This window comes from Cheilinus undulatus, linkage group 17, assembly GCF_018320785.1.
Source record: "Cheilinus undulatus linkage group 17, ASM1832078v1, whole genome shotgun sequence".
Taxonomy (NCBI): domain Eukaryota; kingdom Metazoa; phylum Chordata; class Actinopteri; order Labriformes; family Labridae; genus Cheilinus; species Cheilinus undulatus.
The window spans coordinates 8,416,617-8,440,921 of record NC_054881.1 but is presented as its reverse complement, the minus strand read 5'-3'; the positions used below and the strand labels follow the sequence as shown (position 1 = coordinate 8,440,921).

General features: G+C 40.2%; 1 protein-coding gene across 1 annotated transcript in view; it reads right to left on the bottom strand.

The window, feature by feature from the left end:
- Window positions 1-217: 217 nt before the first annotated feature.
- Window positions 218-24,305, bottom strand: part of pik3r1 (phosphoinositide-3-kinase, regulatory subunit 1 (alpha)) — a 36,657-nt gene continuing 12,569 nt past the window's right edge. Inside the window, exons 3-15 of the mRNA XM_041810241.1 lie at window positions 14,217-14,309; window positions 14,042-14,116; window positions 13,615-13,746; window positions 12,826-13,027; window positions 12,398-12,480; window positions 5,839-6,040; window positions 5,569-5,749; window positions 5,346-5,471; window positions 5,118-5,260; window positions 4,854-5,030; window positions 4,684-4,758; window positions 4,423-4,593; window positions 218-2,926 (exon numbers count right to left, since the gene is read on the bottom strand). Coding sequence (XP_041666175.1) covers window positions 2,737-2,926; window positions 4,423-4,593; window positions 4,684-4,758; window positions 4,854-5,030; window positions 5,118-5,260; window positions 5,346-5,471; window positions 5,569-5,749; window positions 5,839-6,040; window positions 12,398-12,480; window positions 12,826-13,027; window positions 13,615-13,746; window positions 14,042-14,116; window positions 14,217-14,309 — 1,850 coding nt within the window. The 3' untranslated portion in view covers window positions 218-2,736. The remainder of the gene's footprint in view (window positions 2,927-4,422; window positions 4,594-4,683; window positions 4,759-4,853; window positions 5,031-5,117; window positions 5,261-5,345; window positions 5,472-5,568; window positions 5,750-5,838; window positions 6,041-12,397; window positions 12,481-12,825; window positions 13,028-13,614; window positions 13,747-14,041; window positions 14,117-14,216; window positions 14,310-24,305) is intronic.

The following is a 24,305-nucleotide window of genomic DNA, read 5'->3' as shown; positions in this document are numbered from 1 at the left end:
TTAAGACAGCTGTAGTTTATAGCTAAATGGTTATAAAACAGTTTGTAAATCTGGTCATATGCAAAGATTTAAAGACATTTTCAGTCTGGAAAAAAGTTAATTGCTCATTTTTGTGAGAAACCCTGCAGAAAATGATCACCCAGGGAATATGGTCAAATAAATCTAAAATGAACAAAAAGCACAGCACATATGCCTCATAAATGACACAAGAACTGGATGAATTTCTTAAAAAGAAGTGTTTTATTTCCTTTTTAACAAAGCCCAATACAGATTTGAAGCAAAACTGGGGGGGAACACTGATAAATCTCAATCCAATCATCATGTCTAGGGACACCCACAAAGAAATGAGCTTCAAATAAAAAAAAAAGACACCAAAAATAATCGTACAACCCAGAGATGGGGCAAAGAAAATAATGGTGCATGATGTCCAAGAATTAAAAAAAAGAAAAAAGTAGTTTTGACAAACAAACGCTCATGCCAGCAGCTGTAGGGGCAGTAAATAAAACAGTCTAGTTAAACAATCTAGTATCCATGATGTCTGTTAACAGCTTTGAAAAATCCAAATAAGAAACCTAATACATCTAAAACACATTTTAGTAGCTTGATCAAGCTGTACAACAGTTTGCCATGATGGGGCTTCGAATAATATGCAAGACAATATAGAAAAAGTTTTCATGTTGAAAGAACTGACTTTGCGGTTGTTTTTCTCTCATTTTTTTGCTCTCTTTCATAAACGTGGTGACATTTTTTTCCCCACAAAGAAAGTTGTGCCAAAGTTGGAGAATTAAAGTCAGATTTCACAATTCAAAATGGCATTAGGTTAACATTTTTACAATTAATTTTGTTACACAAAGATACATTTAAGAGTTAAAGTTGACAGCTGTGCTGACCATGAGTACATTTTTGGGGGGTTGGGGGTAAAAATATCACATCAACATCATTTCATGGCAAAAGATTTAGGACTGTAAATTACACTTGTCATTAATGGCAAACATTTTGTTTTTAGAGTGGTTTGATTTGTGTTTTCACATTGGTTAGACATAAGGGCGATATGTTTTAAATTTGAAGCAGTTTAATTTATTAACCAGTTTGCTGGGTTTACACCTGTACCGATAAATTGGACTTGTGAAATCCAGAATAAAAGATGGGTGAAGAAATAATATAGTTGAGCTGTTGTGTTTTTAAGGATTCCACAGACAATTGTCCTTTTTTAAATCTGAAATATGAAATTAGAGACAGATCTGAAATGAGCTGATCCACCTATGTAAACACAGTGATTTTCTGATACAGAAAAATACTAAGTGGACAATGTTTATTGATCTTTAATAACAATATCCATCGGCTGAAAACACCAGTCTGCTTTGATATATTCTCATATGGGAACATATATATTTTATAACAAAATAAATCTATACTGTTGTTTTCGTGGTGATGGTCTCTAAGGGTCGTACTATCCCATCATCCCCGTTTCTCTGAGTTCTTTCTTTGTCCGTCCAAACAAAGAAGTTTAGCTCTGTAAGAAATAGTTCTTGTGACTGAAGCAGCTCAAATACTCAAGAGGCTCTGCCTGAGAAGAACATTAGTTTGAAGCAAAATAAGTCTAATAAAATACTCATCTTTTCCATCTTTATACCAGCTGTTAAAGTCATTTATAATAAAGTGTATGTTGCTATTATTATCTTTAAAAATCATAAGCAATTTACTGTATCGTAGCATTTTGACACAAAATATCCTCGGGGGGATATTTACACAGGAAAAGATACTTTTCAAGCAATAAAACAAGCTTATATTGAGGGTTTGCAACAGAGTAAAACACAGTTCTGAAGAAGTGATGGAGAAAGAATTGCATAGCAGATCAGAATAGAACTAAACAGGAACTGATCCTTTTTGGTATGGTGCACTTTGATTCATGACTTTTTGCACATTTTCACATATGTACATGAAATACAAAGTCCATTCATAGTTTCACCTGCCCACAGTAAAGATCAAGTTTACTTCTGCGCTATAATGCTCGACTGAGAGAAGGCAGGATGAAGATCTCTGCTCTTCGCATTAAAGTCCATAGGAGTCTTTTCAAAAACAAAAAAAAATTAAACTTTGTTTAAAAAGTGCCATTTTGCTACATTTATCAGCCGACACGAGGTCGGCTTTTTTAACAGTTAACACAAGCAAATGTGTTACACTCCCCCACAAACGTCACACAGTTTCCTGATTCTATGAGTTTTGGTCACATGGACAATCACGCACACACACGTACACACAAACACTTGTGCAGAAACACGCTCGCACGCAGGCATACACGAAGATGACATGAAAGGGAAAAAGAAAAAGTGGAAAAACAGAGTTGTGGCCGGTGGGTACAGTTCCATGTGAAGAGTTTATCTTGCTGCGATTAGACATTCCCGGCTGGTAAAGCTTTGAAAAAAGAACAAGCACCATTAAGAAAAGGCCTCAGATGTCCTCTGCTGGGGGAGATTTCAGCAGTTTCCGCTTGATTCTGTGCTCCCACGAAAAGCAAAAGAGAAAGAAATCTACATTCAGACTCGCCTCAGGCTCGTGGTCGGAGCAAAGTCACTGAAATGTTTCAGGCTTTTTCTTTTTTTCCAAGTCTGCAAACAGAGCCTCTTTCAGTTTTAAAATCACGGAGTCCAAGGACGTTTCATCTCTAACTCCCATGAGGCCTTTTCCTCGTGTCCATGTGGAAACATCCGGGGTGGGGGTTGGGTGGGGGGGTCCTCACCGTCTCTGCTGGGCGTAGACCGGGTACGCTAGCGTCACATTCAGAGAGTCATTGTGCTGGACCAAAGACGTGTGCTGGTAGTGGAGAACGAGTTCCTTTAAGGAGCCGTACAGGTTGTACGGCTCGGCGAAGCCATAACCTGAGGGGGTCTTGTTGATGACGCAGTGCTTCACCTCGCCGTCCACGCTGTGAAGAGAGGACAAACAGGAGGTCACACGGTGTTCTGTGTCCAAAGGCAATAACTGTGTCCTCTCTACAGATTGATTCATTATATAATGGCTCGCTGTTTAAAAGTAGATTGATTAGAAGAAGAGGTTAAACAGGGATGCATGATGATAGTTTTTCATGTTCGGATGATTAAAACTTAAAAAAGGATGTGAACAGCACTCATCAGAATTTCCTGATAGACTCTTATTGCTCATGTTTTCACACAAACAGCACAAAAACTGTGTGTAATTTCGTAAATGACTAAAAAAGCAGAAATTTATACTTTTAAGGGCTTTAAACAGGAAATTTTAACAACTAACTCATGGATTATTTGTTTTGCAAATTTTCAGTTTTGTTTAGAAATAAAGTAAAAAGTTGAGTTTTTGCTTGTTTTTTCAATGCAACCAAGCATCTGTATTTTACAAAACAGGGTTTTCTGAACCACCTGGAGCAAATTCAAGGCTGTTTTAGAAAATCAAGTACATTTAAATTTTCTAAAGTTCTAGTCTGAGAGGTATAAAATCTAATTTCATTTTATTTGCATTAAAAACGAATGCAACTGTACCAGTTTGGTCTTTCTTTCAATACAATCTTTCACCAGTAGCTCATTTTCATTCTTTTGACCCTCCTTGAATTAATTTTTTCAAATGTCCGCATTTCTGCCAAGAAAGACTGTCAAAGTTTAGTTTTTCCTTCTTCTTACAATGCAGATAAGTGCTATTATGTGTAAAACAGGGGTTTTCTAAACCATTTGAAGCAAATTTAAGACTGTTTGAGGAAAAAAAAAAAACAAGTTGTAAACCTTCCAAAACTTTTGTTTGTAAGGAAGTTAATCTCTTTGTTACATTTCTTGGAGTAACTTCGCATTAAAAACTAATAAAACTACATTAATTGGGTCATCCTTTCAGTGTTGTCTTGTAACAGTAGCCAAAGAATTTCCCTTTCAATGGATTAATTTGGTAAATTTCAGCAGTTCTGTTCTGCTTATTCTTTAATTATTTGATGCAAATTTCAGGCAGTTTTAGAAAATATAGTTGAGAATCTACATATGTTCTATTCTGTTGAATATAAAATCACCTTGTTGCATTTGTATGGATAACTTTGCATCTAAAAATTCATCACGATATCTCAATTTGATCCATCCTCTAATGCAATCTTCCACGATTCAAGTATGTTGAACACATTTTGCGGTGCGTTTTATAACTGCTGATTTTGGCATGAATGTGGATGAACATGAATGTTTTCCAAAATATGCCCTACATATACAGCCAATCGGACTGGATTTGATCTTTAAATACATGACTGCAAACGTTAAATGTAGGGCTCTGAATGTCGGGTATGAAAAGCAGGAGCGGTTAAAGCAGGCAGAACCTGTTCCAACGATCATATCAACACCTGACGGCCATTTTTTGATTCAGAAAACAGTGTGGCTCTCATTTAACATCTCTTTGAAGTGAGCATGTGCTGATACATACACAACGCTGCAGGCGTAGCATCCTGCTTTGCTGCTGTCTCGGACCAGGAATGTTCCGTCTCTCTTGCTCTGGAGAAGCGCCTCTGCCTGCAGTCGGTTGATGTTGCCCAGTTTCCAGGAGCGTTCGTCTTGATGAGGGAGGTCTTCGTCGTCGTCAACCATAGAGTATTGACTGCACAGGCAGAGAAAAGCTCAACATAAGCACCACAGGAAAGGTGATTTGTTTTTGTGTGCCGTTTGAAGTGAAATAAAGGACACTCACTCTTCTGTGTTCTCGTTCTTGATTCCGAGCCACTCGTTGAGTTTCTTCTGTCTGACTCCCTTCTGGGTCAACCACCTGACAAAGAAAGCAACACAAGGACGTTAAAAACCAGGACAGACCCACTTTGATCGCTCCAGAGGGAACATTTAAGTTTCAGACGCACTACTTACATGAGATACTGGTCTCTGGTCTTGCGGAGCTGGATGAGGTCGGGCTTGATGCTGTTCATTCTCTTGTCAATCTCCCTGTAGTCTGCTGCCTGTTTCTTCAGATCCTCTTCCAGCCGACGTTTGCTGTCTACAATCTCACTTATCCTGGATTTTAACTTCTCATAGTTTCCCATGATCCTAAAAGCAACAAGACCGAAAGTTTAATGCATGATTCAACCATTCAATTTGCTTTTTATAACAAATCTGAGTGTGTTGTCTTCTTACCTCTGGATCTCCTTGTCGTTGCCTTCCCTCCTGAATTTCTCGATATACTCCTTGCTGTACCGCTCTTGTGTTTGGCATTGCTCCTCAAATATCTTTATAGTTTCATTAAACGCTTCTATAGCCGTCCTTTTCATTTGGATTTCCTGGAAGCAAGCAAAGGCAGAGCATTAGTGCATCTTGTGTAAGTGCTGCAGAAAACTTCTGAATTTTTTCTTGACTTGTACCCACTTGTGACGTTCTTGTGTATTCTTCATACAGACGGTCATACTCCTTGTTTTTCTCCTGGTACTGCTGGTGGTACTCGCACAGCTTCCTCCCAACAGCTTCGATGTTGTCTTCTTTTACCACTTGATCCTGAGGAAAGAATCAAAACCAGGCAAAAAGTTAGAGTTAAATCACTTAAATGTAGGAATACTGATACACTTTTGATTTGGATGACAGTGCTGCTGACCTGCTGGTGTTTGGAGACGGGATAGAGCAGCTTGACGTCGAGCTTTGGATTGTACTGAGCCAGAGACTCGTTGCGATAGTGGTTGATGAGCTCGACGACTGAGCTGAAGGTCAGAGGGTCCGAGAAGCCATACTTCCCGTCCCGGTGGAATATCTTAATGAGCTTGTTGTTTCCTCCTTTCCTGTAGACAAAAACAGCAGAAACATGATTAAACTAACTGTGAAATAAAGATAAGGAAATTATTTCGGAGTGAAGCAGAAGTGAGCTCACCTCAGAGTCAGAGTGTAGTCTCCGTGCATTTTCGTCGAGGCGTCACGCACCAAAAACGTACCGTCGGCGGTGTCCCTAAGTTTCTCATTGACCTCCTCCCTCGAGATGTCCCCCCAGTACCATTCGGCGTCTTGCAGAGCCATGTTGTTGTTCATACCGTTGTTAGTCACAGAAGTGGGCTTGGGTGGCTTTGGAGGTAGAGCTGTGAGGACAAGAGGAGTCAAAACTTACTGAAAGTGCTCAAATTTCACTCTCAGCTGGAATTCGATGCCTGACTTTATGTCTCATTAGCACATCTGATGATTCTCTTTGAGCTCTGAGTTATTCGCTCCACTGAAGAAAAGGACGCCTGGATGCCAAATTTAAGATCCACTTTGCTGAATTTACCAGGTAATTGCAAAAGAAAGAAGCATTTCACAGATGCAGGGAATTCCACCCACTCTGATTCTCACTTGTCTTTTTTCTCCCATTGATTAATCACGGCTTTAAAAAAAAGCAGCCCGTCTACGGCGGGAGCGGGTGAAACGGTGAGGCAGTGGGAGGGGAAATGAAGCATGAGTCAGGCAGAATAAATTTCATTCAAGAAAAGGAGAAATCTTTAAGTGTTGCTTGCTGCAAACTACAGCAGGAATATTGACCTGTTGGTTTCATGCAGAGATGTAATTGCTTTATAACAGCAAAGGTTAAATATGCCCTTTGCACATCTTATAATGAAACAGGGTAGATAATGAGAGGGAAAAACCTTGATAAAGAGTGATTCCCCTACAGGGTTCTCCCTTCAGCTTTAATTTCATAGAAATTTCACATCACTAAGACTAATTCTGCAATCATGTCTACTCTAATGCAATCAGGGTGAAATTTGCATTTTTTTTTTTATAATCCACCAGTGGAGACAACATTTCATCCTATTTTAACTGGTTAAAGGCAATCTTAAAGCTGCAGTGGCTGCAGACACTGACTGTAGCACCGCTAAGGTAGCAGGCTATTTTTAACCCACAAATCTGCACTGCCTTTGTTCACTCCCTCTGCATTAGCACCCTTTCTGCTACAATGGACCGAGCGAGACTGGAGCTCAATGAGACCAAAGCCAGCAGCAGCAGCAGCGACAGCTCTGTTCACTTCAGCCAGACAATTGTGACATGGCAGAAAATGCAGAGGTTTCCAATCTGTGCACAAAATACAGCCTTCCACTTCAGCCACAGGAGCACATGGTTTCCTCTGCACCGCTCAGCACGGCTGCCTTCCATCCTGATCGCATTTCAGCCCAGGATTACTAGAAATTTCTAATTCTTAACCCCTTTGCAGCCTTCACAATAGCTCCTAAGAGAGGCAAATCGCAGTAAATGGTCCCTTTTTATTTGAAACAACCACAAAAAGATGTATTTGACTAAAAAGCCATTAAGGGCAGCCTGCTCAGTAACGTGTTACATCACTTACCACAGCCAATCACAGGGGGGGTCTGTCACCAACCGCTCCTGCATCTTTCATTTCCTGAGAGCGATGAGGTCATTCTGAAAGCCCAGTACCGTTTTTTTTATGCCTTCCTGCTTCAATTCTCTACAACTAAACCGGAAAATAAATATCTCTGCAGCATCCAGCGCTCCGTCCTAGCATGCATCCATCTTGAAAGCAAACAAACAGCATCTCTCTACACGCAGAAAAAAAAGGGAGCTGCAGCCTGATCCATGCTTCCCCTCTGTCATCCTCTCCCTCTCTCTCTCTCGCTCTCTGTGGCCACTGGCTCTCCTGCAGGTTCGCTCGGCCCCTCCTCCCTGCGTGTGTCGTGCAGAAGGTTTAGTCCGTCCCACTGCTGGCACTCAGACAAAGCCAGCTCTGCTGCAGCAGCACGTACGCAGCTAAATTATAATGCCTGAGCCCCGGTCAGCGGCACCCGGAGCTCTGAAATACGCCTGTAATCCCACAGCGTGACACTCGGCATGACAGAGATAGCTCCCTTGATATCCTGAGTGAAATTAAAATAGACCTAGTTCTTAGTAAGGTATAAAGGATTGAAGAAGGAACGCGGTCGATGTCCTTACAAGTTCAAGTCAGAATCAGTTTGAATTCTTAAGAAGTAACAAAGTTGTCTCTGGGAATAAAAATCATTGTGTTGCACATGTTATATACGAGAGCCTGCTTTTTAAAGACTAAAACAATTGTCTAAAGGTTTAAAATACTTTGATAGAAATACTCAACCTGTCAGGAGAGTTTAAGGCTGCCTTGAATATTAAAAATCTTCAATGAAGTCTACATAAGCTTGCCCTAAAGCCAAGCAGACTTCTGCAGGAATATTTTATAACCATACAGCTCGAGCAACACCTGCGGCAACACACTTTTCTGGCAGATTTGACTGCAGGCTTTAAGAAAACAAAAAAGTTATTATACTTGTTCTGTTCTTACTAAAGCTGAGGTATTTGTGTCTTATTCTACCTCATGTGGCCTCTTTCTGTTAAAGCCCAGAGGCTGAAATACACTGTCCCACTTTCCAATGATCATTTTTTTAAAAAAGACACAGAGAATGAAACTTACGTTGCAAGTTGTGCATGGTTTGGTGAATCTTCTTTGGAGCTTCTTTTTTATTCCCAAAAGGTAAATTAAATCCAACAGAGTTAATTTCAAGTCCTGCAGTAAAGCTCCATTTCATAGTTTAGGCCAGTGAAAAGCTGAATTTGTTTGATTCTTGTCAAAGAAAAAAAAAAGTTGCAGCTTTATGTGCTTCTTAATGAAATCCAGGTAATCCGCTCGGCGTGAGGCAGGTGCAACATGCGACACAAGTGGCGCTGAGTGAGTGAGTGCTCGGTTCCTGCTGAGAGAGTGCTAAAGACTCTCTCTCTCTCTCTCTCTCTCTCTCTCGCTCTCTCTCAGAGCTTTGTGAGGCCTGCTCGCATGGAGGCAGATAGTTAATGATTAGCAGGAGCTGCTCTGGTGTCAGTGCAGTCTGTTTCTGAAAGCAGCCGCTCGTGCCAGCTGCGTGTGTGCGTGTCTCTCCCTCTCTCTCTTTTTCTCTGTTTGCAAAGGGGGAGGGAGGGAGGACGAGAGGGGAGGAGAGGGGGAGTTCAGTCTTATGATTAACTTGCAAAGTTTCAAATATTTGCTGAGCTGGGCACTTTGAGGCAGGGAGGACATGTGGAGGGAAGGAGGGAGCACGGAGGGGAGGAGAGCGGCCCTAGAAACTGGAAGCAGCTCTCAGTTAACAAGAAGAGCTCTGTGGAGCAGGCCGACTTTCCAGCCAACCAAATCTAAGTGGGCCTTTTGTCGCTTACTTAAAATAGGCAGGCAGTAACTGGGAGGAGGCACACACACTTCTAACACACACACAGACACCAGTCATTCACAGAAACACATGTACAAAACATACATTAGTGTTTACAAAGCAGGCTTTTCTTCCTCCCTTTCCTTTATGTGGCTGTATGAGGCAGGTGACTGAAGAGTTTTCACGACACCAGAATTTACCATTTCTGTACCATACTTGCAAAAAATTACAATACCTATATACATTTCCAGATCAGGGTAACAAGAATTATTTCCTGGACCCCAAAACAGATAGACTGTTTCACGTATTCACTGCATGGGATGTATTTCTTGTATTTCACATCATGATGGGCCAATCAGAGTGATAATACATATGATGTAGGAAGCATGGGCCATTCCAAGCAGTAAACTACATGACACATGCTCAACAGGCAGCTGCTATCTTTGTTAACTATCAGTGGAGCCAGCTGGTAAAAATGTAACTCTTGACAAGGGCGGTTAGAAAAAGAGCAAAAACATATTTTCCTCTAAGAAAAGCCTCAACCATAGCAGAGCACTACCCACAGGTGCAGTCTCTTCAACTAAACCTTGTCCGTATCTAGCGTATCATTCTCAAATGACACTGATTGGTCTGGTCATTCTCTGACACGGAACCATTTTTGTGGACTAAAATGACATCTAAAAATGTTGGGTGACTACATTTTTTCCATTAACAGGACTAAGCACAGCTGACAAAAGATCTTCGGTGAGAAAAGCAGTAATGAAAAGTAAGTTTGGTTTTTTGTAAAGAAGACTAACATGTTAGTGCTAGGCTGTTGGACATTCAAAATCCAGGGTATTTCTCTACTCTGTAAGGTATGTCCGCATTTTCATCAGTGTGATCCTGCATTGATATGATTGTCTCTTATCACTGTTAACTTTAAAGTCTGGCTGATGAAATTACTTCAAAGGAAACAGATGTTTTGACTGAAATACTAAAATGTAAGGACTTTTGGTGTCTAAAACTATACTAAAATATTTATTTTTTCCAACTAAAACTAGTCTAAAATGATAAAGTTTACAAATGTCTAATATGTGACTTAAACTATTGAACATTTTAATCTTAAGATTAAGACAAAATTTTAAATAACAGCCAAATTTAACACTGATCCAAACAAAACAGTCCTACACAGTTGTGTTAGCAAAATACCTTTAATTAAATATTGCTTAAGGTTTTATCATGATTTTACCTGGTGTGTCTTAATTTGACAACTTTAAAGCTGGGTTGACTTCTGCCCCCTAAGGCAGGCCTTAAGCCTGTTGATGAACATCTTCAATGCACTGGCTTGCAGACAGTAACCCTTTGTAATACCAATCTGACAAAATTTCACTCTTTCCTGCACATTTGTGCAGAGACGTTGACATTTTTCACCAATCTGAACCTCTTATTTCTCTGTATCACTACTCTGTGCAGTGTTCCCCCTGTCTACTTAAACTGTCAACTGCTGCCAGTCAACTGTCTGTTTGGGGCAGCATTGGTTGAAAATAACATTTAAGTTTCTGTACAACTGAACTTTGAAATAACAGAAATTGTATTGTTTAAAGCAAATGTAGCATTAGAAAATATCAAAAATTTCAATATCTCTAGTCTACCATACTGTAACAGCAGTATGCTTGATTCAGAAGTGTGTTTATATGTGTGTGTCATATAAGAAGCGTCTCACAGTTTGAATCCTACATGCCTGGCTGGCCTGGCTGGCCTGGCTGCCCTTCAATCCATCTATCTATCCATCCATCCAGCAAGCAGAGTGCTCCCGCAGGTGCAAATTACCGACAGCTGAGAGTGGCCCATGCACAGGAACATTATAAATAGACCCTAACAGGTAATAAAATGTTTAAACAGCCACAGCCAGTGCTGGGCCTCTGGGCCAGCCAACGACAGTGCTTTTAACTAGCACTGTAAAAACATAAGTGTCCCACGCAATGCACCACACTCACAGCGACTCACACACAGACCAGACGAGCTTCGTCTCTGCAGAGATACCACGAAAACTCTGCAGCTTTGTGTTTGATATATAAATTAACATCAGAAACAAAAAAAAAAAGAACCAGAGAGTGAAACGAGATCTTTTTAAGCCTCTGTCCTTGTACTTGTGTGGTTATATGTCAAACGGAAATGTACTGGTTATCACCTCTTTAACCTTTAAATAGATGTGCTCAGTTAAACTGAAAGCCAACCACACACAAAGTGCCTTTGACAATTATAACTCATATTTTTAACCACTGTATAATCAATTGTATTAAACTGCTTCTCTTTCACTTAAATGCAATTCAAGGTTACGTTTCAAGTCCCATCATATGTAACATATTCAACTTTCAAATATGTCTATCATTATCAAACAAGCTTCATTATTGTTCGCATCATTGCACTGAGTCCTTGTTTTCTGTCCATTCTGCCTGTTTTTTATCTCAAGTCCTTTTTGGGTGTATTGTCCTGATTTTAAAGCACTTAGAGCTGCAGTCCTTCTTTAAAACGTGCTAAAAAACATGGTTCATTACTACTATTTTAAAGCTAAATTACATGTGCATCTTTAAGGATGAAGCATCCTACCACTGCTTTATCTTTTTAAACATCAAGGATAAAGAATTTTTATTATCCCCAAGAGGCAACTTGCTTCACAGCTAGGAATACTCCACAAACCATCTTACAAACTAGATTAGTAACAGAAAACGCATGGAAATGCAAATCAAGCAATGTCAATAAATAAATTTGGATGCATATCACATTGGGCTGTTTAAAAGCAAACTTAATGGTGTTTGTTTATTTTTAACAAGCTAGCCTGCAAAGCCCAAAGTGGCAGCACACATCCTCTGCAGCTGCAGCCCAAATTCAAGCAGTGCTCTTTCCACTGTTATATAACTATGAAAATCAGGAAATGTGCTGCAGTGAAAGGTGTATGTCGCCACTGATCTGCACATGACAAAGTAATCTTAACTTTGCCTAAGCCATACAAGTCAAGAGTCAGTAATTTACCCTCCACAGTGCACCCTGTGACTCCTCTACAACTGCAGTAGTTGCAAGTCTCGACACCTTTCTTCAAAGCTATTAATATTTCAGGTCGCTCAGTTCATGTTCTGCAGCCTTTTGGTGCCACAGAAACACAGCCATGTTCTGCAGAAGACAAATGCTACCCTAAGTTCCTCTTAAATGCTTATTCAAAAATGGTGCATTTAATAAAGCTGCAAAATAAACATTATACCAACCTGAATTGTTCAAGAGCATTGAGAAACTTTTGCATGGCAAAGCAAAAAGGAAGCATTTAACTACCTGGAGCTGCTTGGCTTTCACTCCATTCACTGGTCACCAGAACCTCAATGATCTTGATGTGAGCTTCCAAGCTGGGTTCACAACTGTGGGAGGAAGAGGGAAATAAAAAAAGGAGAGTTAAATAAAGTGAGTGTTTTACAAGCCAGGTGACAGCCAGCTCTGCTGCTCTGTGCTGCTTTCAATCTGATGCTGATTCGGGCTTAGCTACTTTAATTGTGCAGCACAGCTGGTAAGTAGAAAAGCTTCAACCTATATCCATGGGCTGCTGAAAGCCACGAGTGCCTGGCAGCCTGTGCTCTGATGTGTGCGTGCATGCATGTTGGAGAGTCAGTGTGTCTCAGCGCATGACTGAGCCTGCACACTTGTCTGTCTACTGTCTATCTTTGACAGACCGGGGCACGATGATCTGTGGCTGCTCTGACACCCACCTGGTGGTCTGTTGTCTGAAAAACACAGGGCTGAAGATCTCGCCCAGAGCTCTGGCGCTGAGCAGGTTCTTGGAGCCGTTTTGGCACACTCTAGAGAAATGCCTGAGCAGACAGTGGAGGGTAAGCCAGTACTGTGGAGGCAGGCTCGGGGTGCTGGCGATGCGACGTAGCAGCTGGGCACATTCCTCAGGATTCACCACCTCTGTTGATAAGAAAATGGCACGAGGAGGTCAGAGGCATAGATGTGAGAAACTGATGTGAGCATAAAAACTAAGAAGAACAAAATCGAGACATGCTTAAAAAAAAGGGAAGGGATGGAAAGAAAGTGTCATGTGCAGTTAGATTTGGAAACCACTGAGAGATTGTGCGGTTGACAATGAGCGTAAGGTACACTGGCAGGTGATTGGCTGCCTCGAGATGCTGTAGATAAACTTTCAGGCTTGTTTTAGTTCCTATTAACCACAGATATCCTGTTTCTGGCCATGTGACTGCACGAGAATGCAGAGCTGCAGAACATGGTGTGGTGTGAGAACTTTTTGCATGCAACAGAGAAAGAAAGACAGATGCAAGGTTAAGAATAAATGGAAAAATGCACATATAGCACACCTTTTAAAAAGATTTTATACTTTTATAGCTCTTCAGTGAGGCTTCAATGGTGCTGACAAGATCTTGTGGTTTTGTGTGCAAAGCACTAAATGTGCTTGGGTTTATTACGTCAGCACTTCTGTTTTAGGTCAGCTGTGCTAGATAAGTGATTGCTGAATGTATGCTAGAGTTGACTAAGCTCACCTTTGGCTGTATGGACCACCTGAGCATAGATTGTAGTGGGGATGATAGGCTGGGGGAGATCCTGCAGGTACCTGCGCAGACCATCACACAGGACGGGAAGTTCAAACTGATCCAAGTCTGCAGAGGGAGGATCTGAAAGGAGGAAACGCACATAAGAGACACGTGCTTTAATGCAAACACTTCTTTCTGCACAGAGCAATCCTTTAATTACAGGCGGCAAAACTTTATCATGCATAAGCCTGCCATTTCTGCACACAGAAAATCTTTCACTTATCTCACACACACCTCACTCAGTTTGTCTTCATTTCTGACACGAGTACTTTTTTTTTAAAGACTTCCTCTGTTCTCTAATCGACTCAAACACACAGTTAGTGGAAACTAGTGGTTTCATAAAACTATAAAGAGGGTGACAATAAAAGCTGCTCACCACAATCAAAATATTGTCTGACTTCAAGTCCACCCCCAGCAGTGAAGGTTCGATATAGAGTAGGGTTATCCAAACCTGTAAACAATAAGAGAGACATAAATCATTACAAATACAGACTGATGCAAAAAATATCGACGGGTTCATGTGGTTCTTTTTGAGAGGTGACAGTCCTCACCTTTCCTCTCAATGGCTTCCAACAATCTGGCGAGCATAGGGGGAGACGTCTCTGGGAGGGAAAACTGCTCTGTCAGGTCCAGCAGACAGGAGCCTAGAGGAGATAATGACAGATCGTTAACCACCGTGAAGAACATGTTTCCAGCTTCTCTGTTAAAGGGAACAAACAATCTACAACAGTGGCAGTATCTATCTGCAAGCAAAAGATGAAGCAGGAAAGTTTCTCCAACTCTCAATCAACCATGTTCCACTGCAGGGAAATGACTTTTTCTGAGTCTTTTCTTTTGGCATTTTGTGTGTATTTGATAGGAGAACTACAGAGAGGGAAAATGTGGAAAGAGAGTGGGGGATAATATGCACCACATGGTGTCAGTGCTAGGATTTAATCCTGGGACCAGTATGACACAGACTGTAGCCTCTGTACCTGGGACAGCCTCACTAATTGAGCGAAATCAGCACCCACAAAATGCATTTTTTTAATTAGAAGTGTAATCTTGGCCTTCACCAAGTGTAAGAATAGGAGATAATTTGTTGTCAAACATAATTTTCTCAAGCATTACTTCAAATTGGGCCGAACCATACTGGGAGAAAGTGACATAGCATGTCTTTTCTTTCTGTTTTATATGTTGGGATATGAAAGCATAAAGGAAAGTATGCCAAATGAAAGCAGTGGGATTCTCCAGGCTTAAATATGAGCAACTGACACATTGTCATTTAATCATGGTTTAGTTATTTTAGAGTCCAAGTGTTTTCATGTTAGGTCTGCCCTATATGAGAACGACAGTGATATGATACCATCTATTAATATTGTGATAATGATAGTAAATGTAAAAAGAACTACAATTAAGAGCCTGTTTTAGCTTTATCTGCAGCTATTTGGAACACTTTCATTGTGAATCAAAACTAGCAAGCATCTGTTTTCACTAAATTTGCAACTTTTATTTCTGAGTGACATTGAACACTAGCTTGTGTTTAATTTAACTGTATGAGAATAGAGTGTGTATAAATATGCACATGCTAAATTATGCTTGGCAGAATAAATTCTCTTATTTCTTGTAGTGAATTTCAAAATATGTTTGTTGCAAACGCTCATATTGCCATAATGATAAAAGTGCAATTTCTTGTGCAGCCCGAGCTGCAACCCTTGAAGACCTGAAAATATTCATTATATTAAAACAAGAGCCAAAATAAAGTGGCATATCTTAAAAATAAGAAGCTGACACCTTGCAAAGTTTGGTAGTTTTACATCAAAAGTTATTCATCCTTATTGTCAAAATATTATAAATGACTTTCAGGGTAGATTTTAGGAAAGCCCGACCCATCAACTGTCTTTCAAACTGAGATTAATAGCATAGCTTGAAGAGGAAACTTTCCAAAGAGACTGAAAAGGTGGCCAGCATTATGCAAAATTTAGTGGATTTTTAAGCATGAGTGATTATGGAAATAACTGATAATTTGACATATTCAGATCTGTCTCATTTGGTCAAACATGAGTAAAAATATCCACATTTCCAGAGTTTGAAAAAGAAGGGATGGAAAGAAATCTGCATCAGCATAAGCAATCATCTTTAATATTATTTTAAACATTGACTGGTCCTAATTTTCACTATCGGTGCATCTTTACTGATTTCACAACAATATAAAGTTTGCAAAGCAGATGGATTTGCCATTCTCCAGCTTTGTCATCAGGCAAATCCATCTTTACAAGCTCCAATCCACAAAGTTTGTGCCGAACCAAACATCATTTGGACCAATCAGCGCCATTAGAGGAAAAAGAGGTGGTAGCTATGGGCAGGGTTCAGTAGTAGTTAAAGCTATTTGCAATCCTCCAAAGTGTTGATTAGCTCAGATATCGCTCCTCTGGGAGCTTTCCCAGATAAATGTGAAATATGTCCATGCAAAGGATATTAGAAGCAGTCAATCTGGCATGCCAGATTACAACAATATCTGTTTAGAATAAGGTTTTCAGACAGCAGCTTCCTTGTACAAGTTGTGTACTAGTTTGTGTTTAGGAATGTTTAACGTTGTCATACACCTTTAACAATTAGACAATCATACTTTGTTGTATAGCTATTCTAGATGTGCAGCAGACAGTGCTGACACCATTGTAAATTTAAAATAGGAGCTCAAATCTGTGGACAAACTACTTTCTGATATCACACCAAATCACCTCTAACATGTGCTCATTTATTCTGTTAAAATAAGTCTTAAATTTCCCTCATTAGTTTAGCATAGGCTGCTATCAGTATATCTGTGACAGGCCAACTCTGGCTGGTATTATAAGATGACAGATGAATGTATCGGTCTCTTATTTTAGGGCATTCCTTTGATGGATGACGGGGAATAACGCCGCCTTTGTCTTTACGGTAAATTCTTTTTTACGGCCACAATAAAAAATGTGAGCAATGCAGGAGGAAGTGCTTCTCCTGCTTTAATGCCTAAGAATATTTTTTCTTCACATGCACAATACAAAAAAATCTTCCACAGAGGCGCTTTGTCTTGGTGGATGTTAATTTTAGACAAAAATGATACATAATCATGACTGTGAGAAACGACTGTCTCATCCTTCTGGCTCTTTTCAGATCACAGTGGCTTTTAGGGGATTTTCTTGCCTTGCTTCTCTCCAAATCGAGTGTTTTAAATGAGTAGGGTGGTTTTTTTTTACAAAATTTAGGTGAGTTCCAGGTTATGTCAATAGAAAACAGAAAGCAAAAGAACTGAAATGGTCAGCACATAGGCTGTGATTAATGTTCATGTGACATTAAATGGTGAGGGCTGTGATTCATCTTAAGGTTGATTGGGCGCATGACTTACAAACTGCTCAGACCTTCAAAGGCAGCAGGCACAAGACCAAAGGACTGCCTTCAAAAAGTAAAAGGTGAGTATTTACAACACTAAAGTTGGGCTTTGGTGGACCAGGGAGCTAAGCAAATACCCTGTGATATGAGGTAAGCCAGGTCTGAGTTTTCACCCTCAGAAGTCCGCATCCAGGTGTGGACATGAAAGGATGAAGGGGTTGGCAGGGATTTTATTTGGATTTGGGAAGGTGTATTTTGAAACGACCCTTCTGAAAGGCTCAACTGTTCCTCCACGAGTCTGCAGTTTAAAAAATCCAGAGGAACTATGAATGGAAGCCTTTCTCGCAAACGTATTTTCCTTCCTTGCTGCCTTAAAAAATTATTACAATTTTTTGAATCAGGCATGAAAGCGGGCATCTACCGGTCTCATTGAAGCATGAGTGCGGCTCATTACTAAAGGAACTACCCCTCTTCCACCCAAAGAGTGTTCAATCAGGCAAATAATGAACCACTTCATCCAAATCCACATCCTCTTTGGCCGGTGGAGAGTGCAGGCTGGCATGTTGCGTGTGAAGGGATCTGGCTCGCCAAAGTCCTCCAAACCACAGAACACACAAAACTGCATGTAGGACAACTGGTCATCTGGAAGACATTATTGGAACTGCAAAGCTGGAAAAGGGAGGAGGGCACGGAGGGGGCTTTCTCAGAAGCAATGAACTCTGAGATGGAACACCAGAGTTTCCCTAAATAGAGATGGAGACACGCAGGGCTGCCATCGCACACCTTGAAAGTGTAGCCTAGCTCCCAGACAAGATATCTAACACGGCTGCCATTCAATGGCCAACCTTTTTCTGAGAAACTCGACTCACAACCTGGAGTTATATTTAACCTCCGACCCACCACCCACAGCGTTCAGATCTATAAAAATTAGCCAACTGCAATAGCCTGAGGGGGGCTGGTTTTAATTGAGATTTCTGCCAGATTGAAAAGGTTCAAATGTGGATAGTCAAAAAAGGATTTTAAATCAAATCAAATCAAACTTTATTTATATAGCACAGTTCATACACAAGGCAACATAACGTGCTTCACAGTCAAAAACAAGTGATCGCAGCAATCATTTTAGGCTGCAAACACAATAATAAGTTGGTTTTAAGGCATCTGTCTTGAATTCTCTAAGTTTGTGGGTGACTGCTAAAACCAGAGGACACTATGAGGTGTGTGTTTATTTACACCTTCTGTCGCTGGCCTATGAGTGACACCAGAACGGCTGCAGATAAAGTTGCTTCTTGGTACTGTCGACGACATGAGAGTTTCGGCACCGATGGAATTGTATCGAGTAACAGATGAGATATGGCAGAAATGTTTGGAGCAATCAGTGATGATTTCTGAGCTGACTTGGCCAGCGATTAAACGATCCACATGCCTCTACTTGGCCACCATGAATATCCACGGAAACACACGCAAGATGAACATAAATCAGCCACATTTGCTGGTCACATGTGGGTTTATCAATTACAACAATGTTGTTAAACACTTAGCAGCTTCTGTGAAGAGCTGACTTCACCAGATCTTCTGCTGTTTGCAGTTCCTCATAAGATGCATCTAAAATTTCAGCACAACCCCATCTAGATGTCAGAAGAATAAATATAGAAATAAAGGAATGGCCAGATATTTTAATTATCCAGTCTTTTTTGGTCAATCTTCATGCAGACAATGATTTTCCTGAATCTTCAGTTATACAACTTCCTCCTTTTCACTGTTTTATGTCACATTTAAATGAGGATTTTGGGGTTTTTAAATAGGAATATGTGTATAGCTGCCTAAATGATTAAACTAGTTGGTTTAACTAATTATCAGAGATTCACGGGTGAATGGGTTTAACATCTTGGACAATATCTGCCCTGTTGACAAATGTCATCCACTGGCATATGTGGCATGAACATATATCAGAAGCCGAAGCTCATCTGCTCGGTTCAATCAATTTAGTTCTGGTATCAGTACCTCTGACCGATTCGATATCGGTATTGGCAGATATGAAACTATCTGCAAATATTTACAACCAATACATCGGCTAAGTCTTTGCTCGTTCATCCTCAATCATTAAGGTCTAAAGTGTGTTTCAAGGACTTAAGTTTTAGGTGAACAACATTTATAAACTGGTATCACTATTGGTATCGGCTCAAATGAAGTAATAAATATTGGCATTTACCAATGTCATGCATCCCAAAGATTCAAGGAAGAGGTCTGTTGGGGGGATGAATGATATCGGATCTTTGCATATATTTTCCAAAAATTTTTTTGGCCAATACAGATATGTCAACGTAGTTCAGACCTAAAACTTTTGTCCTTCACAGCAGTTAAAGTTTGAGGATGACCAAATTGACAAATTTCAGTCCTTGAAACACACTTTTAGGTGTAAGAAAAAAATAGTTGATGTAAAGAAAGACTTCAGGTCTGTTGGTTCAACCTAAAACTCCACTAACGTTTTTGTATGTACAGCCAATATTTATGGCTAACATAGGCAGATTTATATAGCCAAAATATCGGCTGCAAATATCAGCAGAAATTTTGGTATCTGCCAATATGATCACTTTTTAAGCTAGAATCTGCCAATACCGATTATACTGATAACCTAGTGCATCACCTTTTTTTTTTTTTTTTAGGATTTATTTTTGGGCTTTTCGTGCCTTTATTCTATAGAGGAGGACAGTGGATAGAGTTGGAAATGGGAGAGAGAGTGGGGAGAGACATGCGGCAAAGGGCCACAGGCTGCCCACGCACATGGGTAGCGTCCCAGACCTCCAGGCCATCCGCGTGCCCCATACATCCCTAGTTTTTGTGGGGCAGAGGAAGTCCCCCATTGGGCAAACTCTTAACTATGAGAAGAAACACCAGCATAGTGGGAGTCTTACACCAAATAAGTAATGAAAAGACACTGGTGTCAGGAATTGCACCAGTAAAATTGTCATTTCAAACCGCGGTATTGGTGCCAATTTTCACAAGTGGTGCATCTCTGCCTTTTTTCAATATATATTTTTAATTCATGTCTGAAAAACTTATCAGATTTTATGTCTAAGCTTTAATACAACAACTCAATATAATGGCTACTGCCATACTGCTCTACTATCCGGATGTTAACCAGCACAGTTAACAGATGGCATCTTATACTTAAAGCAGTTTTTTGATCTTGAAAATGCAAATAATGTATGTATGCCCTGTTAGCTTATACTAAAGTATGACTACTTGACCAAAGCAAGGTGTAACCATATTTAGCAAGGCATGTGGATGTTAAACTGCAAGGAGGATCGAAGGCTGGCTGTGCTAGCACTGCTAATGTTAGCAAAACGATTTCACTTGTGCACATTGTGATCTCTTTTTAAAAAAATGCCAGTGGGCAATGGGTGTGCCTGCTGGTGTCCAGGGTCCTCTGGCTCCTTTTTTCATCACTCTCTCTCCCTTGTTTCTCAGTCTGTCTTATCTAAATAAAAGCAAATTAGGCCCTTACAAATGATATTAAATTGTGCATTATTTTGACTGTTTTCTTGTCTTGCACTAGTTGAATAAATGCATTTGAAATTAGCCTCTGATTTTTAAATCAGATGACTAGGGACCAGCCTTAAATTAAGAGTTGCACGACTATTGACAAATAAAAAGAATCTCTTTAACTTTGAGAAACCAGGACATTTTTTCTTCCTTAATTTTTCTGGCATTTTACCAAGTAAAAGGTTATTTTACACTGATGATAAATCAATGGATAATCGTAATCATCATCAGATGCAGGCTTACTTCAACACTTACTAAATTATATTAACACATCTGATTAACCCTGGCAGGAAACACCTACTTTGTATGATAATTATAATACCAGCCTGTTAAAATCAATGGCAGAGATGTACAAAATAATCCTGGTTGTACCGCTGCAGTAATAACAAAATGTAACACTATTGTCCGTCAGAGTAAAGAGAAGCTCAGAGCCTGCACAGCTCCTGGGACATTTTCAACGAAAGTCGGTTTCTGTGGCAACTTGTGTAAAGGAGAGTAATGAGACATGGGGCCCCTTGGACGAGTCCCTGCAAGCCTGCATGTCATGCAGACCTTCTCATCATATCCCAGAAGGCCTCAGCCAGTCAGTAGTCAGTTAGACAACCGCAGGTCATGGAAGCAGTCGACACAGCTGCCACTGGTGCTGCTGTGGTGTGTGTTGGGGGGACAATCTCCCCTGCTGAAATGGTATGTCTGAAGCGAACAAACTGCAGACTGTGGGCAGGACAGGGCTGGGGCACCACGGGCGCACTAAAGATAGCTCACACTTAGGTTAAATTTAGAGGGCCTACTCAAGTAACCAGCATTTTCAGGTTATACTGTTCCTCCATGTCTGAGAAAGGTCTAGCAAAGGCACAGCAGTAAAGATTAATAATCCGTGGAAAGTACCTTACAGCACACCACATGTAAAGGCACATTACAGAGCAGTAAAGTGCATGATAATGCACAATGCATTACACAGCATGATAAGGAATCCAAGTGGAATATCTGGAGGGTGCAGCTGATAAATTAAAGCTGTGTTCACACATTTAACTAAATAAAACACTTAAAGAGCTAGGTTGTATCAACATTTTTAAGTGCTTAACATACCTGTACTATAAGTCAATGTATAATACAGCTCTGGGCTAAAATAACAAAAAATGGCAGGCAATGTCTCCCCCTGCTGGCTGGAAGGTGCTGTGCACATGCTAAGCAGCAGCCAATGAGGAGGCTGTTGCTACAGGCTGATGATTAACCCTATAAAGAGCAGACCATCAATGAATCACCACAGCTTCACACACAACTGTTTCCTGATGTGCAGTTTTCCATGAATCAGTGTTACAACTGGCCACATTAGACCAAGTATACATGGTCATTACGACATAACCGCAACTTTGCATTCTTGGGTTGCATGCGAGGAGCAACACTCTCTCAAATGATGAATGAAAGGAAGCTTGCAGAGACTTGTAGATGGAGCTTAAAGGTAGCTATGTTCTTACACTGTCTCTCTGCTGCATCTTTAGTGCTGGCTAAAGCATTTATAATTTACTTAGCCTGCATATTATTATCTTATATGATGCCCTTGTGCAGAATTTTAGATTCTTTAAATGTGTGCCAGTTCAATTTCTGTCAAAGATGCTAAAGATTCTAAAAATTACAGCTTTAAAAAATTATTTTTCAAAAAAAAAAAAAAAAAAAAATCTTCTGTAGTCAAAAATTTCAAGCTTCTTCAGCTACATGGTTCTCAACTGGTGGGTTGGGCCCCAAAAGAGGGTCGCAAAGCCTTTATAATCAGGTCACAGATTAGGGATGCACTGATACCACATTTTTCCAGACCATGTATGAGTACAAGTACTTACATTTGAGTACTCACCTCCACAGAGTAAAAATATAAGTAATTAAGCCTAATATCATTACTGTTCCTGAAACTATTTTGAAAATTCAGTTATTTTCATTAAATGATCTTCATCTCTCCTCTTGACAATTTATTATTGCATAGTTTTCATTCTGCTCTACTTTTGGCATCCTCATTTTTGTTAAGATATCACCCAAATACAGATGTGGCTCCAAATCTGACTACATATTAGTATATTAAAAGGCTTAAGTCCTGCTTTAAAATGATACAGATGACAGTATCTGCAATGTTTCATGAGTATGTGAACAAGTACTTGGGCTTGGTATCAGTATCTGTGCGTCTCTCACACAAATATGTGTTTGGGAATAGAAGACAAAAAAGATGTAGAAAGTTTGATTCCACAGTATAAAACATGACATTGATAGTACACAAAATACATGACATATGGGTCTTCTTTTTGGACACATGGGTCTAGGGGAGTTGTGAGGCCACCAGAAACACAAACAGAAGGCTAATGTTTTCTACTATCACAGGTCAAAGCTGTATCATTATTTTTATTATATCATTTTACATGGATGAGTTTTGTTTTTAATTTTAGTCCCAATTTGTCATGATGAAGATGGGGTAAGGGATCTGAACCACTGCCCTAGTGGATATGTCTGTGTGCCCCACAGGTGGTCTGGGTTTAATTCAACCTGTGGCACCTTCCCTGCGTGCCCTTCCACATTTTCTCTCAACTCACCCAGTTTCCACCTTAACCTTTGATTCAATCCCAGAAAAAAGGCATAAAAACACAGAAACAAATCTGAAAGACATCCAATTTAATATTTTTGTGTTGATGATGAAAGCAGACAGTTAAGGGTCTTTTCTTCAGTTCATTTATTTCAGATTTTTTTCCCTGATAAAGACCCAAAAATATGCATGGGCAACTTCAAATTAAACTCTGCCTTATATGCAGTGTGAGGAAGCTCCAGTGTTTCTCTGGGCCAGAATGTCTGGCAAAAGTCAGAGGAGAATAACCAGACTGGTTGGGGTACTGGAAAGGCAAATAACCACTTGTTTCCTCCAAGGTATGCAGAAAAGCATCTCTGAACACATCCCGTCACACAGATGGACTACAGCATCAGAAAACCACGCTGGGTGTCACTCTTCATCAGCTAAGAACAGGACACTGGGGATGCAATTCACACAGGTTTCAGCAAAATTGGGCAACAACTGATTTTAAAACATTTAACATTTAATGAGAAGCAAAGGGCGTTGGCTGGCAAGAGATGCCAACCGAAGATATTTTTGGTCTTGCAGCAATAGAAAAAAACTCCATGTTTTTTGGCATTAAAAACTAAATGATCTGAGTTGCAGCCCAGGTAAGAAGAGGATCTCATATTGATTTTGCTAATCTAATGGAATAAAGAAGCTTGGCATGCCATACTAGTGATAGTAACTCTAACTGCAGTGTGACTTCTGCACTGAAAGGGTGTGCTGTAACTTCCCTTTGGTTTTTCCTTGGCATAGCAATAAATGAACACTGAGAGCTACAAGAGGGCTCTTCACTCAAGTAATTGCTTCTATTTTTAATAGGACTGACCGGCAGTATGACCCATACAGGGGAAATAAATCCCAGATGAAAATAACGGAGGCTTTTTAAACTGAGCCTGTGATCTATGTTGTTCAGGGAGTTATGTAATGCCACACCTCAACAGCACGAGGCTGACATACAGTACACCTAGCCACACTAGCTCGTCCACCTCACCCCCCTGCCTGTCAAATATGTAACATGTTTGAAATACCTTTTGTGTTCCCCTTGACTTTGTTTCTCCCTAATCTGACTGCTGTCTTAGTGCACCACCTCTTCAGGTCTATCAGTCTGTCTCCCTCTGCATTATTCTCCCTCTGTCTTAATCCTGCTAGCAGACAT